General features: G+C 41.8%; 2 protein-coding genes across 2 annotated transcripts in view; both read left to right on the top strand.

Annotated features, from left to right (window-relative positions):
- Positions 1-769: 769 nt before the first annotated feature.
- Positions 770-14,494, top strand: LOC126336945 (uncharacterized). The gene is made up of 3 exons (XM_050001124.1): positions 770-1,070; positions 1,147-1,324; positions 13,800-14,494. The coding sequence occupies exons 1-3, from the start codon at positions 857-859 to the stop codon at positions 13,816-13,818; spliced, it is 411 nt and encodes a 136-aa protein (XP_049857081.1). The 5' UTR covers positions 770-856; the 3' UTR covers positions 13,819-14,494.
- The window catches only part of LOC126336940 (PHD finger protein 3), a 240,225-nt gene continuing 226,684 nt past the window's right edge, over positions 2,337-15,877 (top strand). The window contains exon 1 of the mRNA XM_050001117.1: positions 2,337-2,417. The gene's annotated coding sequence lies outside the window, so the exon portion shown is untranslated. The remainder of the gene's footprint in view (positions 2,418-15,877) is intronic.

Raw genomic sequence — 15,877 nt, 5'->3', positions numbered from 1 at the left:
CAGTAATGTTATGAAGCATGCATTGTGTGTGGCCACACGTGTCTGGCTTTGGTGGACGATGGCTGGCCAGTCATGGGTGTGTGTACAGATGTTTATAGCAGCCATGTGACTGGCCTGGCTACTGCTAATAACATTATCATAATCCCTCTGGCTCTAACTCAACTTCTCCACCGTATGGCTGCTCATGACTAATACTTTACACACCTCAAAAGAGCCTACAACTGATAAATGTACCACAACCCCTGCTCACAGTGTTGTGTACTGCACTTACTGACCAGGTGTAAACTAACATATTGTCTCACAATCCTCAGAAGATCGTCTGATTTTGATTGCCATAATTCACATATGTCAATTTGATAAAGGAGGAGATGGAAGGGATTTAGAAATATAATGCTAGATTTGGAACAAACCAGTCACTTGGCTTGGAAGTTTTACAGAAATGCTGGGTGATCTTGCACTTGTTTATTATTTATTTTACCTTATAATGTGGGGGGAAACGTTCACTTTATGTCTCACTATGGTGCTACCTTAGAGAATCAAAATACGAGAGTGTAGGAAGGTTCCCTATGTCTTACATACGGTACACGCCGTCAGCAGCACCCCTACAGCATTAAGAAATACTCTTGAAATATGGAGCGATTGATGTCTCCGATTGGCTTCAAGTTCTTGTGTCTGTTGAGCGCTATTTCGGCATCCGTTCGCTCACAGTATCGACCACAATCTATGTAGAAAAACTTTGATTATTCCATCTCAGCTCTATCTTATCGGTACAATAACTTTGGATAGCACGTGGTACAGTTGTTGTGTGTAATGTTTATGTATCGTACTTACTACGAAAGAAGTTGACATAAGAGCGATGTCTTTCTCAGGCAGTGTAAGTGATGGATCGGTTGTCGACGATGAAAGTTTAAGTACAGACAAACAGCGAGTGCAAAGGGAAACCAGCAAGGCGAAACGTGGAATAATATATTTATCTACAATTCCACCGTATATGAACGTCACCAAAGTGAGAGAGATTTTTGGGCAGTTTGGCGAGTTAGGAAGAGTTTATTTACAACCAGCAGATACAGGTGATACACAGCACAATATACATACCTTTCTGTAGTATTCGAACTCTAGATTAGGATTTGTCCTTTTCCTTTTCAGGTAGGGAAGTCGGCAACAAAAAGAGAAAACCAGCGAAACATTTTACAGAAGGCTGGGTTGAATTCAAAAGAAAAAAAGTGGCCAAATTCGTTGCACAGACCTTAAACAACACGCAGATAGGCGGAAGAAAGAAAAGCAAATTTTATGACCATATTTGGTGCATAAAATATCTGCCAAGGTAATTTATGTTTTGTCTTGTTATCTACCTAGTGACTGTTATGGCTTAAATCGAAGTACGACGAACTAAATGTCTGTAAGTGTAAAAACCTTACATACAAATATATTTTACTTGCAAACTTCTTAGTCCCAACACCCAACTACTATCTTGATGTGCGAAGGATTGGAGCTCGATAAAAATAAACGCGACCAGAAACTGTCGTTGCACATTTTGCCATGTTTTGTATAAACAAACTGCGTGTATCACAGAACACACTTACTGCTTCACATTGCAAAAATACACTCAAAATGACGTGCTGTACTAATTTTGCAAACATGCAAACAAAATTTGACATAATGACTTGGTAGAAAATCTGCAGTCACTTGTAAAATAGATATTGTTGTTCGCCTACACTGCTTTAGTATTATTTTTAGAAAGTAACCATTTTATCTTGTGATGTAGCACGTAAATTTTGGTGATAAGTTGGGAGGTTACTGTTTTAATGATTCATGCAGAACTGAAACAAGTCTTTAACCACTCGATCCCATGTGACAGATTTAATAGAAGTTGCATTTTGCCACCATTGTGGTTTCAAATTTGTATTCAAGACCTGATGTACATCAGAGAACTGTTTTCCATCACAGCTATATGGAAAACAGTGCAAGTACTAAATGTATTGCCGCCAATAAAATATACATGTTGCATCTATATTTAGATTTTTTTTGTTTTGCAGGTTCAAATGGGTTCATCTCAGTGAAAGATTAGCTTATGAAAGAGCTGTCCGTAAACAACGTTTGAGGGCAGAAATATCTCAGGCAAAACGAGAAGCTAATTACTTCTCTCAGAATATTGACAGGAGTGAAAAACTTCGTAGACACAAAGGTGTTACTGGTTTAAAAGTTATGAATGATACACTCGGCAAACAAGACATTGATTATCATCAGCGGAAAACTGACAGTGAAATTCAAGTGAATAAATGCAAAACATCTTCTAATGATGGGATTCCTGGTGGCAAGAATAACAGTAATTATGTAGGAGATTTGCAAACTAGAACTGACTTCCTCAAGAACCTGTTCAATAGTGGATCATAAAAAGTGCCTCCCATTTTTTTAAAGTAAGTGGTTACTCTTAAAGTGTAGGGACTTGAATTTTTTTTTGTAATTTATGGAGCAGTATGTTTGCCTAAACTAAGTTGACACATCATGCAATTAGGGGTGACCATAAAGACATTTCCCATACATGGTTGTTCCCATCAGCCACCGTGCCAAGTATCCACTTAGTTTGTGTGTGCAGTTCCTTGGCTTCTGTTCATGATTTTTATTTTCGCAAGTGGATCATTAGGTGGTCAATTTAACACAGCTAATAACAGATGTTCTATCATTTACTTCTTCAGTAATTATGTCAAATTAGTGTCCTGAGAAGAGACAGTTGGTCATTTGCTAATCACTTGTGTGTTTAAATCATCTCCGTAGGTATAGGGAAGGTTGTTAGTTGCAGTTATTTTTATTTTCCCTTAATATTGATTTTTTTTTTCCTATGACAAGTCAGGTAGTTTATGGAAGTAATGCTTACACAGTGAGAAACGTGCTAACATCCTGTTAGAATCTAATGGAGATACTGATTTTGTGTTGGCAGTTATGAAGTTGGCGTTCACCCACAACTAAACAATGTTAGCTGTAATAAAACACTTCTTTAAGCATCTTCTAGATCACTCCACCCAACCCTTGATTTTTGATGTCAACAGATTTGTTAAGTGTGACAGGAGCCATTTAGATGATGTAGGTTATTATAAAAAGTTTTCATCGGTTTTATTAGTCTTTTGTAAGGCTTGCATTCAAAATATCTGTCATCAATTTCTAAAGAGATTGGCCTTTTAAGATTGCTTCCTGAAGGATACTGTTTCAAATATATTGTCATTAATAGACTGGAGATCCTTAACAATGGTAATTACATGAACCAATTATGTCTATGACACACAAACTAGCCAGCTCCTTAGCTTCAGCAGCTCTACACACTGTGCGGAAAGAGAGAAATAATGAATTACTATGATATGGAGCAGTCATGTGAAGAAAACAAGTAAAGTTCTGAGTAGAGGTTGCCACTCACTCTGTAGCTGAATGATCAATTGACACATAAACAACATTGAAAATTACTCTCAGCTTTCAGAGGTTGGGTGTGCGCCCCCCCCCCCCCACCCCCCTGAGGAAAGAGAACTGTGTCTTTAGAGTCGAGTTTGTTGTACTAAGCAAGGTGTTCTGCCTATGGGTAGTGAGCTGGGCTCGTAGGCCATGTTATGGCCAATGCCATTTCTCGAGGTAGACAACTGCTTGCCATGTCCACGTAAAAGGATGTGCAAAGATTAGAGCAGAATTGGCATATGTCATGATTGCTTTCATTGCTAGTGCTGCTTCTTACAGGGTAGGATATGACTGTGATGGGACTAGAATATGATGTGTTCGGTGGTTTTGTTGGACAGTTCTTGTCACACATAACCCTAATTCTCCACCCACACCTATAAACTAGCTTTGAAAGAGCATCTCTTTGGCACCATGTATCACCAAAACTCTCGAGAGGTTCCTATCACAGTGCTGGAAAATTGGAAGCATCCTCCCTGAATGACTCAGAGTTGTATTTTGCTTCTCGCATAATATACAAACCGCCCCCCTGTGGTCCGGGCGTTAGAATAGGCACGAGGTATTTCTTTCTGTTGTAAGAGGCGACTAAAAGGAGACTCACGCGTTTCGGCCTTTATGTGATGGTCGCTTGTAGGGTTTGGCTTCCATTCTTCAAAATTTTCCCGAATAGTGAGCCAGTTGGGGAAAGGTGCCGTACATAGTGCATCGTGTCCGTCATGCATTGAGATCTTTAGCCCACTTTCTCATCATCACATTGCAGTCCTGCCCATTGTCCATCTCTTGGCTGAGGACCATCTTCTTGGGTGCGTTTTCCACCATGCGCTATGTAGTGTTGCCTTCTGCGTTGACAACGACCATGGATTTCTTTGCACTTGATATCCAGCACGGTAGCCAGTCCATTGGGGTGGGGCCCATGTACCCTGTCGATTATAGCCCCCTGACCACACAGGGATCACTCTGTTGATGCCTGTGCCGTTTACTCCCCATGTATGCCAAGGGGTAGATGCCCATCCCCCTGGGGCATAAGGACTCCCGGCAATGGCCATCCTGCCAGGTGGCCTTTGCTGCGGCTGGGCGGCGCCTGGGGGAGGGCCCGTGGTCGGAGTGGGTGGCATCAGGGCAGATGCCATGCAATGAAGCGTTGTCCATCATCTCTTGCTGGTGGTGAAACACCAGCAGTCTCTAAGCGATCATGAGCTCAATTCAGTGCCGCACCATGGGAGGAACGTCAGGTTAAAGATGGCAACGGATCTTACCCAGCCCGGTACCTTGTATGTTCGAGAGCTGATGGGGAATCTTTCATGATGATGAAGCCCCAGTTTTTTGTTGAGCATTTAGTGGACGAGTTTGAGGAGGTGGAGGGCTTGTCCAAAATGAGATCTGGGTCAGTCTTGATCAAAACAGCATCCTCTGTCCAGTCACGGGAGTTACTCGCTTGTGACAAACTGGGGGATGCTTCTGTAACCATCATGCCCCATAAGAGCTTAAATTTGGTCCAGGATATCATATTTCACAGGGACCTTGTGTTGCAGTTCGAAAATGAGCTGCGCACCAATTTAGAGTAGTGAGGTGTACATTTCATCCGGTGTGTCCACCAGGGTCTGTGGGATAATCATGTTGCGACCGGTGCCTTCATCTTGGCCTTTGAGGGTGATACATTGCCTGAGCAGGTCAAGGTGACGGTCTACCGCTGTGATGTAAATCCCTATATCCCTCCCCTGATGCGGTGCTTTAAGTGCTGGAAGTTCCGCCATATGTCTCCCCACTGTATTTTCAGTGTCACATGCCAAGATTGCGGAAGCCCATCACATCCCAATACTCTGCGTGCCCCACCTCCCATCTGTGTCAACTGCTGAGAGCACCATTCACCTTGCTTGTCAGACTGCGGGATTCTCCAGGAAGAAAGGAAAATATTGGAGTAAAAGACCCTGGACTGATTGACCTACACTGAGGCTAAGAGAAAATTTTAACATCTGCTTCCTGTGCATATGACATTGTCTTACGCCGTCGCTACAACAATTCTGTCACCATCAGCTCCATCAACCCAAGTCACCTCTCAGAGCTGGAAGTCAACACCTGCCCCTTGATGGTGGGGAGCACTTCCCTCCCTTTTGCTTCTGCACCACCTACTTCAAGAGCAACATGCCCCCCCCCCCCCCCCAACTCCCCCACCATCAGGGATGTCCGTCCCCACTCCTAAGCCGGAGAAGCGTAAGTCTTATTCGGCTTCTCTCATTAGGAAGGGGTTCCTTGGGTCGCTCCCTTCCCAGGTTTCTCCTAGTGGGAAAGACGACACCCGCCAATGGCTGAATAGCCTAAAAGCAGCTGGTTGTAGTGCTCCACACACATCCTCAGTCCTGGAGACTGAGCCAGTGAAGTCCTACCAGCCAGGGAAACCCAAGGAGCAGTGAGTGAAATTCAAAAAGAAAACCCCTGAGACCAAGGAAATTGCATTGGCACCCACACCACCACTATCTACAAGCTCTGTGTCTAGGGATGGAGTGGAGATTTTGGTGCCTGCTGAATACCTAGATCTCACCAAACCCTCAGACACAATGTATATAGACTGCTCAAGCAATCAGACAGTGGTAGTAGGTAACTCTGAAGCATTAACTGCCCAATTGAATGTTCCATGCCTTCCCAGTCTCACATGTCATTCTCTAGTGGAATGGTGGCAGTTTTTTCCACCACCTGGCTGAGCTACAGCAACTGTTAAGATTTACACCTGCTTTCTGCATTGCCCTCCAGGAAACCTGGTTCCTGGCAATGTGGACCCCTGCCCTTCGTGGCTATATGGGATATTTCAGCAACAGTAGCGACTATAATAGTGTGTCAGGTGGAGTTTGCATTCATGTCCTAAACTCAGTCTGTAGTGAACATGTACTCCTTCAAACCCCTTTTGAAGCTGTGGCTGTCAGAATAAGGGTGATGCAGGAAATAACTGTCTGCAGTGTATATCTTCCTCCAGATGGTGCAGTACCCCTGAATGTATTAGCTGTACTGATTGATCAACTCCCTAAACCTTTCCTGCTTACGGGAGGTTTAATGCCCATAACCCCTTGTGGGCTGGTACCATGCTTACTGGCTGTGGCAGAGATGTCGAAACTTTACTGTCTCAGTTCAACCTCTGCCTCTTAAATACTGGGGCTGCCACACATTTAAGTGTGGCTCATGGAGTTACTGGGCCATTGATTTATCAGTTTGCAACCTAGGACTTCTCCCATTTATCCACTGGAGAGCACATGACGACCTATGTGGTAGTGACCTCTTCTCCATCTTCCTGTCACTGCCCCAGCATCAGGTCCAAGGTCACCTGCCCAGATGGGCTTTAAACAAGGCGGACTGGGAAACTTTCACGTCTGCTGTCACCGTTGAATCTCCCTTTACGGTAACATTGTTGTGATGGTTCAGCAGGTGACTACAACAATTGTTTCCATGACAGAAAATGCGATCCCTTGCTCTTTAGGGTGCCCAAGGCGTAACGCAGTCCCTTTGTGGTCGCCGGAAGTTGCTGAAGCAATTAAGGAGTATCAGCGAGCACTACAGTGGCATAAGTGGCACCCTTCCCTGGAGCACCTCATAGCCTTTAAACGGCTCTGTGCCTGTGGTCGCTACATTATCAAACAACGGATGCAAGCTGAGTGTTGGGAGATACGTCTCAACCATTGATCAGGTGTCATACATCACATTCCCAAGTCTGGGCAAAGATCAAACTTGTTTTTGGGTACGAGACCCCAACAGGTGTCCCCGGTGTTAACATAAATGGTGTGTTATCTACTGACGCAACACGATTGCTGAGCACTATGCTCGAGCCTCTGCATCGGAGAATTATCCCCCAACAACACGATTGCTGAGCACTATGCTCGAGCCTCTGCATCTGTATTAAGTGTCACTCTTATTTTTAGCGGACATTAATGGTCTAGCAGCAGCTGTCGAACACTCTGTCTCACCTTCTTTGTATGCAGATGACTTCTGCATTTCATACTTCTGCTCCAGTACTGTTGTTGCTGAGCGGTGCCTACAGGGAGCCATCCACAAGGCACAGTCATGGGCTCTAGCCCACGGCTTCCAGTTTTCAGCTGCAAAGTTGCGTTCATACACTTCTGTTGGGGTCGTACTGTTCATCCGGAACCAGCACATTACCTTAATGATGATCCACTCGCTGTAGTGGAGACATATCGATTCCTAGGGCTGGTTTTCAATGCTCGATTGACTTGGCTCCCTCATCTTTGTCAGCTTAAGCAGAAGTGCTGTCAGCACCTCAATGCCCTCCGTTGCTGAGCAACACCATTTGGGGTGCAGATCGCTCTACACTGCTGCAGAGCACTTGTCCAATCCCGAATTGACTATGGGAGTGTGGTTTATGGTCTGGCAACACCTTCAGCATTGCATTTACTCGACCTTGTGCGCCGCTGTGGGGTTTGATCAGTGACAGGAGCTTTCAGGGCGAGTGCGGTGACCAGTGTACTGGTGGAGGTTGATGTCCCTCCATTGCAGATCAGACATGTGCAACTGCTTGCCAGTTACACAGCACACATTCCCATGAGCATCTGAATTACTGTCTCCTTTTCCCACCCACAGCAGTCAGTCTCCCACCTCAGTGGCCCAGGTCAGGGCTAACGATTGTGGTTTGTGTGTGGTCCCTTCTCTCTGAACTGGAGTCTTTCCCTTTACTACCTTTACTTGTGGTCTGTTCACATACGTCTCCATAGTGTATGCCTTGTCCGCAGCTTCTTCTGGACCTTCCACATGGCCTTAAGGACTCCATTAACCCTGCAGCTCTCTGCTATCACTTCCTCTCAATTCTTGACATATTCTGGGGCTCTGAAGTGGTTTACAGCGACGGCTTGTTGGCTGATGGTTGCATTGGCTTTCCCTATGTGCACGGCACCGATACTGAACAGCATTCCTTACCTGATGGCTGCAGTGTATTCACTGCAGAGCTTGTGACCATTTCTTGTGCACTTCAGTATCTTAATTCATGCCCTGGGGAGTCTTTTCTTTTATGTACTGACTCCTTGAGCAGCCTGAAAACTGTCGACCAGTGCTACCCTCGTCATCCTTTGGTATCATCCATCCATGAGTCCATCTATGCTCTGGAACGGTCCAGTTGTTCAGTGGTGTTCGTCTGGATCCCTGGTCATGTCGTAATCCCAGGAATGAACTTGCTGACAGGATGGCCAAACAGGCTACACGGAAACCACTTCTGGAGATGGGCATCCCCGCAACTGAACCGTGTTCGTTATTACGCTGCAAGGTTTTTCAGCTTTGGGAGACAGAATGGCGAAGTCTCAGTACGCACAACAAACTGGGAGCCATTTAGGGGATCACGAATGTGTAAGTCCTCGATGAGGGCCTCTTGCAGGTACTCCGTGGTTCTCTGCTGGCTCCGTATTGGCCATGCTTGACTGACCCACGGCTACCTCCTACACCATGAAGACCCACCTCAGTGTTGGTGCGGCGCCCGGTTGACATGGCCCATATTCTTCGCTATGTCCTTCTTTGGCTGCCCTGCAACTTCATCTTCGGTTGCCGGACTCAGGATACTGCGGAGACAAACTTCCTGGCAGATTAAAACTGTGTGCCGGACCGAGACTCGAACTCGGGACCTTTGTCTTTCGTGGGCAAGTGCTCTACCAACTGAGTTACCGAAGCCTTGACATGACTACATTTGCAACGTTTGAAGTTATTGCAACTTAACCACTGTCCAACTGTCTATTTCATATAACAGGTCTGACAGTACATAAGTTTCTGTTTTATTCGCATAATTTCACAGTCTTGATGACATGTTTGAGTGAGCTGGCCTGAAGTTACATTGTCCAAAACATTGATGTATTGTAAATCATGAATCTGTTAAAGAGTAAAACCATGCGAGGCATGTAATGGACTATTCAGCTTCCTCTAACCCACCAAAATTCATTTTATAAATCACAGTACTGTGAATCTCTCTCTCTCTCTCTCTCTCTCTCTCTCTCTCTCTCTCTCTCTCTCTCTCTCTCTCTCTCTCTCTCAAAACATGAAAACACACGTGTGTCCGTCCCTGTCCTTGCAAAGCTCATGATCTAATGCTTAGCATCACTGCCTCTAGATAGCAGGGTCCCATGTTTAATTCCTGGCCAGGTAATTAAACAGGGCCCAGGACCCAGTGGGAGCCCTATCAGATTCTATACAAAATTTGCAGCCTAATTAGCCCCCATTTCAACCATAATATGGCATAGATCCCATGATGAAAAACCTGTGCCCAATGGTTGGAAAAAAAGCTCCAGTCCAAACCATGTACAAGAAGGCTAACAAAAGTGATCTAAGAGACTATAGTTCAATTGGCATGTACATTTTGTAGAATCCTAGAACACATTATCAATTTGAACATAATGAGGTACATCTATAGAATGACCACCTGTTTGTTAACCAGCATTTATTCAAAAAACACCAATCATATGAAACTCTACTTTCGCTTTTCTCATGTAACACCCTGAAAGTCGTGGACCAAGGCAGTTGTATAGGTGCAGGTTTTCTTGGCTTCTGAAAAGCATTTGGCACAGTATAAGACATGCACTTGCTGCTGAAAGTACAATCATGTGGGATATCAATCTAACTTTGTGAGTGGATTGAGGCTTTACTGGTAGGGAGGGCCCAGCATGTTATCTCAGAATGAGAGTCACCAAGAGAAACAGAAGTAATTTTAGGCATGGTTGTTGTTCATGTTAAATGTTAATAATGTGGTTGGCAATATTAGTAGCAACATCTGACTTTCAGTATTTTAATTGTGCCAAATATATATATCTTAATGTTAACTTGTGTTCCACCCAAGTCAGATGATTTTTGACATTTGTAATATTTGAAAATGGCCTAAGGCTGAAATCTAGATCATGTTATAAAGCATATCATACAGTCAGATGGCATTTATATCTTCCTGTGAGTTTTATATAACTGTGGCTTCACATGATGGAAAAATTGCCAAATAGATCAACCAGCAATGCTGAATGGGTACAAAGAAGGGCTGCCCAAATAGTCACAGGTCATTTGACTTGTAAGGGAAATTTTGAAAAATCTGTATTGGCAGACACTTGTAGATAAATTATTCCATGAAAGTTCACTTACAAAAGTTCAAGAACTTGGGTGAAGAATCTAGAGATAGTCTTCAGCCCACTGCCATGAAGAGAAAGTTAATCTAATTTCAGCATGCACAGGGGCATTTAAGCAGTAATTATTCTCACACTCCAAATATGATTGGAATGGAAAGAAACTGTAATATATGATGCTGCACTTTGCAGTGGTATGCTGGGTATTATGTAGATAAGAAGAATGTGTGCAACATTCAAAGAGGCAAGAGAGAGTAGAGCTAAACATGTGATATTATCGATGGAAATAAGATTAAAAAAAAACTGTAAGAAATTAGCAGATCTAGTTGCTCAGTTGTCGTGGATGTAAGTGTAGACAACTTGGTAAGAAAGAGTGTTGCCTTAAAAGTTCGGGTTTGGTGTTGTATTGTACTAGACTGTACCATAGTGTATTATATTGTGTTTTGATTGCATACAGGTGATTTGAACTTCCATCCTGTTGCTCTCTTTTTACTTATTAATTTTTTAAATTGATACCTGTTTTGAGCACATAATCTGTGAGGGATTAGAAATCTTTGCTTTCAGGAAGTATGATAGTGAAATCAGTATTGTGGCATTAATTCATTTGATTGTCTTGATTAATGTCCATTGTCCACTTCTGGAAAATGTTGCCTGAATATAAGTTAAAAAGAATAACAAATAAAATACATCCAACAGAAATTCCAGATTGGAATACCAACAGCATGGGAAAATATAATTTGCTGTTAACTGTAAAGATCATACATTCAGTTGCTGGCTGGCACAATTAAGAAACTTACACATAAGCTTTTAGGCACAGGCTTCATCAGAAAAAGAAAGGGGAAAACACACAATTCATTCAGAGAAGCAAGCACATCTCGCGCATCCACAACCACCAACTCTGGCAGCTCAGACCAGAGTCTGTTCTGATGCAAGCAGCTGAAGTTTGCTGTCATGTGTCCCTGAGGTGTGCTTCTTTGTGTGAATGACTGGTATGTGTTTCTCTTTCTTTTTCGGATGAAGGCTGTGGCCAAAAGCTTGCGTGTAAGAGTCTTTAAATTGTGCCTGTCTGTGAGTTAATGTGTCATCTGTATAATAAGTAGCAATCTATCTTTTCCTGCATTGTAAATAAAATACATCTTGATTCTTAGCGGGATGTTTATCATTTATAGAACTTCCTATTTGGTATAACGATTTTCATTTCAATATTAGTTCTTGATTACACATTGAAGTTTTATTTCCAAGTTTAAACTAAACGCTGTCTGAACAGGCTTTGGAAGGCCCAACGGTACCGACCGGCCGCCGTGTCATCCTCAGCTCACGGGCATCACTGGATGTGGGTATGGGGGGACATGTGATCAGCACACTGCTCTCCCAGCTGTATGTCATTTTAAGAGACCGGAGCCGCTAGCTTCTCAGTTTGCCTCACAAGGGCTGAGTGCACCTCACTTGTCACCAGTGTTCGGTAGACCAGATGGTCACACATCCAAATGCTAGCCCAGCCCGACAGCATTTAACTTCGGTGATCTGACAGGAACCGGTGTTACCACTGCAGTAAGGCCATTGGCATTGCCAAGTTTAGTGAGTATTAGTTAACTTAAGAGGGAAACTCCCCCATTGCACACCCGTAAGATTTAGTGATAAGATAGCCCAATGGATAGCCAGTCAAGAACTGAACACAGATCAAGCACAAAAACAGAAAGGTGTACTGAACTGTGAAAATAGAAACAGAACGGTCCAAGAACAAGAAGTGCAATAAAGTGATCATGGTGTTGGGCTGCAAAGCGAGTGGGCCGTGTTCAGAATTCTCTCATTTCACCTTTTTTTCCAAAACTTTATAAACTGTCCATCTGGTCGTTGAAATGTTTGTTCTTTCTGTATTCTTGGCAGTTGTCATGCAATACATTGTTTATAGAATACGAGCCATATGGTAAGAATACGTTACTGTCACAAGTAAATGTGATGAATAATGAGAGCATTCAAGGTATCACATAGACAACTCACAGAAATGAAAACAAATAAACAGGTGTGAACTAAGTTACAACACAGGAACTCAAGAGTCAATGCTTCCAAAATGAAACACAACTTCAAAAATGTACCGTCACTATTGCTGTGTATGACCCATCAGACATCTGGTACAGGATTCAGTTGTTATGTTGCCTTGTCATCAAACTTTTTCAGTTTAGATTTGAAATCTGTTAATAGAGCAATAGTACAGAATCAACTGTCACTATAGGTTCCTACTTCACGCATCTCTGCTGCGAACGAGCATTACACCATGACACACACACAAATAAAGTGAACAGCAGGGGGGTAAAGGGGGGGGGGGGGGAAGAGAGAGTATTGGCACAAAGAAGGTTTGAACATGGCATGTCCGCCAGGCAGTCCAACACCCTAACCATTTAACACGACACCACTTTTCTTCCTGACTGCTCCATATTACACTTCTTGTTCTTAGGCCATTCGCTGTTTCTATTTTGCTTTTTCTTCATAGTCCGGTACACCATCTTCCTGTTTTCACGCTTGAGCTGTGTTCAGTTTGTGATGGGCTGTCCTTTGAGCCCTCTTACTGCTATATCTGAAGGGGGTGTGCTGGGGGATTTCCCTTGTTAGAAAAATATTGTTTGGCATTATTATTGATTTTTCATAGCCATTGGACCAAGCAAAAACATTTATCTGCTGATCAAGACATTTATGGTTCAAACCTTGAATGAAAAATCCACCTCATGTGGTAACCAAATTGGTATTTTTTATGTTCATGGGTAGCATGAAAATGGTATATCTGCATAGTGGGAGAAGTGGCACCTTGGAAATTTAGTTTCTAATCACTCGGCCTGAGTAAGATATTTATTTGTTTTGATCCATGCGAATAGTTTGGCCAGTTGCAAGATTTGATCATCTGAGTACTGAATGTACTGAGTACAAAATACCAGAAGGAAAAAGAAAATCGGTTTGCGGTGGAACTAGATGTTTGCCCTGCAGAAGTAGTGTCTATGAAGCTATTGATAACATACTTTGTACCCTGTGGTTATGGGGAATTCTCCCATTTCAGTTGTTGTCCAAAATGTTGTGAAGCATTTTGGAGACAACTGCGTTTTCCTTCGCAGATCCTAAGAATAGAAGACTGAAATGTTGATGGCACTTTCATTTGGGGAAATTCTAATGTCTGGAACCACCTGGGTTACTAGATGTTACATACTAATAGATAGTGATCATATATACTTACATTAGTCACTTTTTGTTGTCATCCCATGAAAATCTAAGTTATGTATTTGTTCACAGATTACAAGAAACAAATTAACTAAGATGTAAGAAGTGGATCCCATTTATCTTTCATTGGCACACTCCTTTATCAAGAAGTATGAGGCAGTTTTTCCCACTGTTCCAAAGTCTAGTAATTAATTTGTAATTACAAATTACATTGATAAAATGTGTAATAATTGACAAATTTACTGTATAAAATCTCTCCGCATTCCATGTGCATCATATTTCAGTAGAAATTTAGATATTTAAAAGTCTACATCATCTTCATAGATGGAAGAAGACTACTGAAAGTGAAGGCTTACTGCTGAGTTTCTGCTGAAAATGTTCTGCAAGTAGAACAGTGAGAGAATTTCATACAATTCAGGTGCTGTGAATAACTCGCTGTCAAGTGGAGCAGGACTTTTTTATTGCATTGATCAATGATGAGAAGTATACTTGCATGGGGTAATTTGTATTTTGTTGTACAGGAGTGTTCATTTCTCTTTGCGTTAGTTCAGTGGGTAAACACTGACTATATATATTACAACCTTTGCTTTGTAAATGAAATACTGAAGAATGACTGTCATTGCAAATAATGTAATGAAGGATAAGAATACTAATAAATAAATAATAGTGTTAAATATTAAACATTATGTAGTTTCATATACTAAAGGATCTGATATTGTGTAAATAAATTTAAAAATGCAACTCAATAAAATTATTCCTGCAATAAGGTCAGAGTGTTTTCCAAGAAAGGCCCATAGTTGGTGCATGTGTTTTTGGCAGATTGTTAGTAACTCTCATTACCATACTAAGAAAGATCTTAGTGGAATTCTTCATGGTTGATATACTGCACGATATTAACTAATGTAACCATTTGTATAATAATTCTACAATATTGGCATCATATAGTTATCAACATTCCGCTCAAATGTAAAATCTAGCAGGCATAAAGGTCACACTGCTCTTAGCAACATCACACTAAAGTTAGTTTATTTTTTTTCAGAGGTAATACACTAGTTGTCAGTTGCTATATTAAAAGAAATATCTCTGTTAGTCCTTTATCATAAATCAGTGACAGAATGTTTTAGTGAGAGAACACTGCAGTGAATGAATTTTTTGTGAATTGTTTTGTTGTTTTGCCAATACAGACTTATAAATTTAAAATGCCGTCCTTGGAGATAGGCTTCTTTCAAATATTTCATGAATTTCTTCCTGTTTTTTAGTTGGAGACTTTGTGGTAATGTAAGACCTCTTCTTAAACGTAGTATAAAAATTACTCCAAAGAAGTTGGAATTTGAAAAATTATTGCACAGTAGCAGAGTGAAAAAATAGATGATTAAGTCTTCATACCAATTGTTCTTTTACCTGATATTTCCCTAAAACTGATACATATGTCCTCAGTAACCATTCATGGCTTGATCATCTTATATAAAAGTTATCTGCTTCCTTTCAAGGTTGTCTGCTAGTGATGTATTCCCATTGATGGCATGTAGTTTATCGTATTCCCACACTCTCCTTTGGTATCGTGTCTTTTTCATAGCGAACTAACGTTTTTGTACAGTCTGCATTTGTTGTAAATGAAGGATTTCTCTGTAAAATTGCCATCCTTGTGGTTTCTCATTTTCAAACAATTTCAGTAGTGTCCACAACCATACTTTTTATGCTTGCTTACTTTTTATCCATCAAATCTATTATTTTGTTTGTCTTATTCCTAATGATGCCATAGGTATTAGATGCTTAGACATTTCATGAACAGTAATTTCTGACAGATGGAAAAACCTCTCATGTATTGCAGTTATTAATGAAATGTCAGCTCAGTCTTAACTTTGTAGTAGCCATCAATTCTGTCAGCCTGTGGTAGTGACAGTACAGTACCATCCTATAGCTTAGGAAACAACAGAATGGGAGAATAAAACTAAAAAGGCTTCTTTTTAAGAAAATTAAATTTTTGTCCTAGGCAGGTTCGACAAATCGATGTTAGATATTAGTCTCATCAAAGCTGTTGAGTGATACCTCTCAGTACTCACATATTTATGAGACTGGAAATTCCTGGATAAATGCTAATGCAAAAAAAGGCAGGCCATCACTCACCAACTGGTGAATGATGGATTGCA

The sequence above is a fragment of the Schistocerca gregaria genome, chromosome 2, assembly GCF_023897955.1.
Source record: "Schistocerca gregaria isolate iqSchGreg1 chromosome 2, iqSchGreg1.2, whole genome shotgun sequence".
Lineage (NCBI taxonomy): Eukaryota > Metazoa > Arthropoda > Insecta > Orthoptera > Acrididae > Schistocerca > Schistocerca gregaria.
The sequence above is the reverse complement of the archived record's forward strand: the minus strand, read 5'-3'. Positions and strand labels throughout refer to the sequence as shown.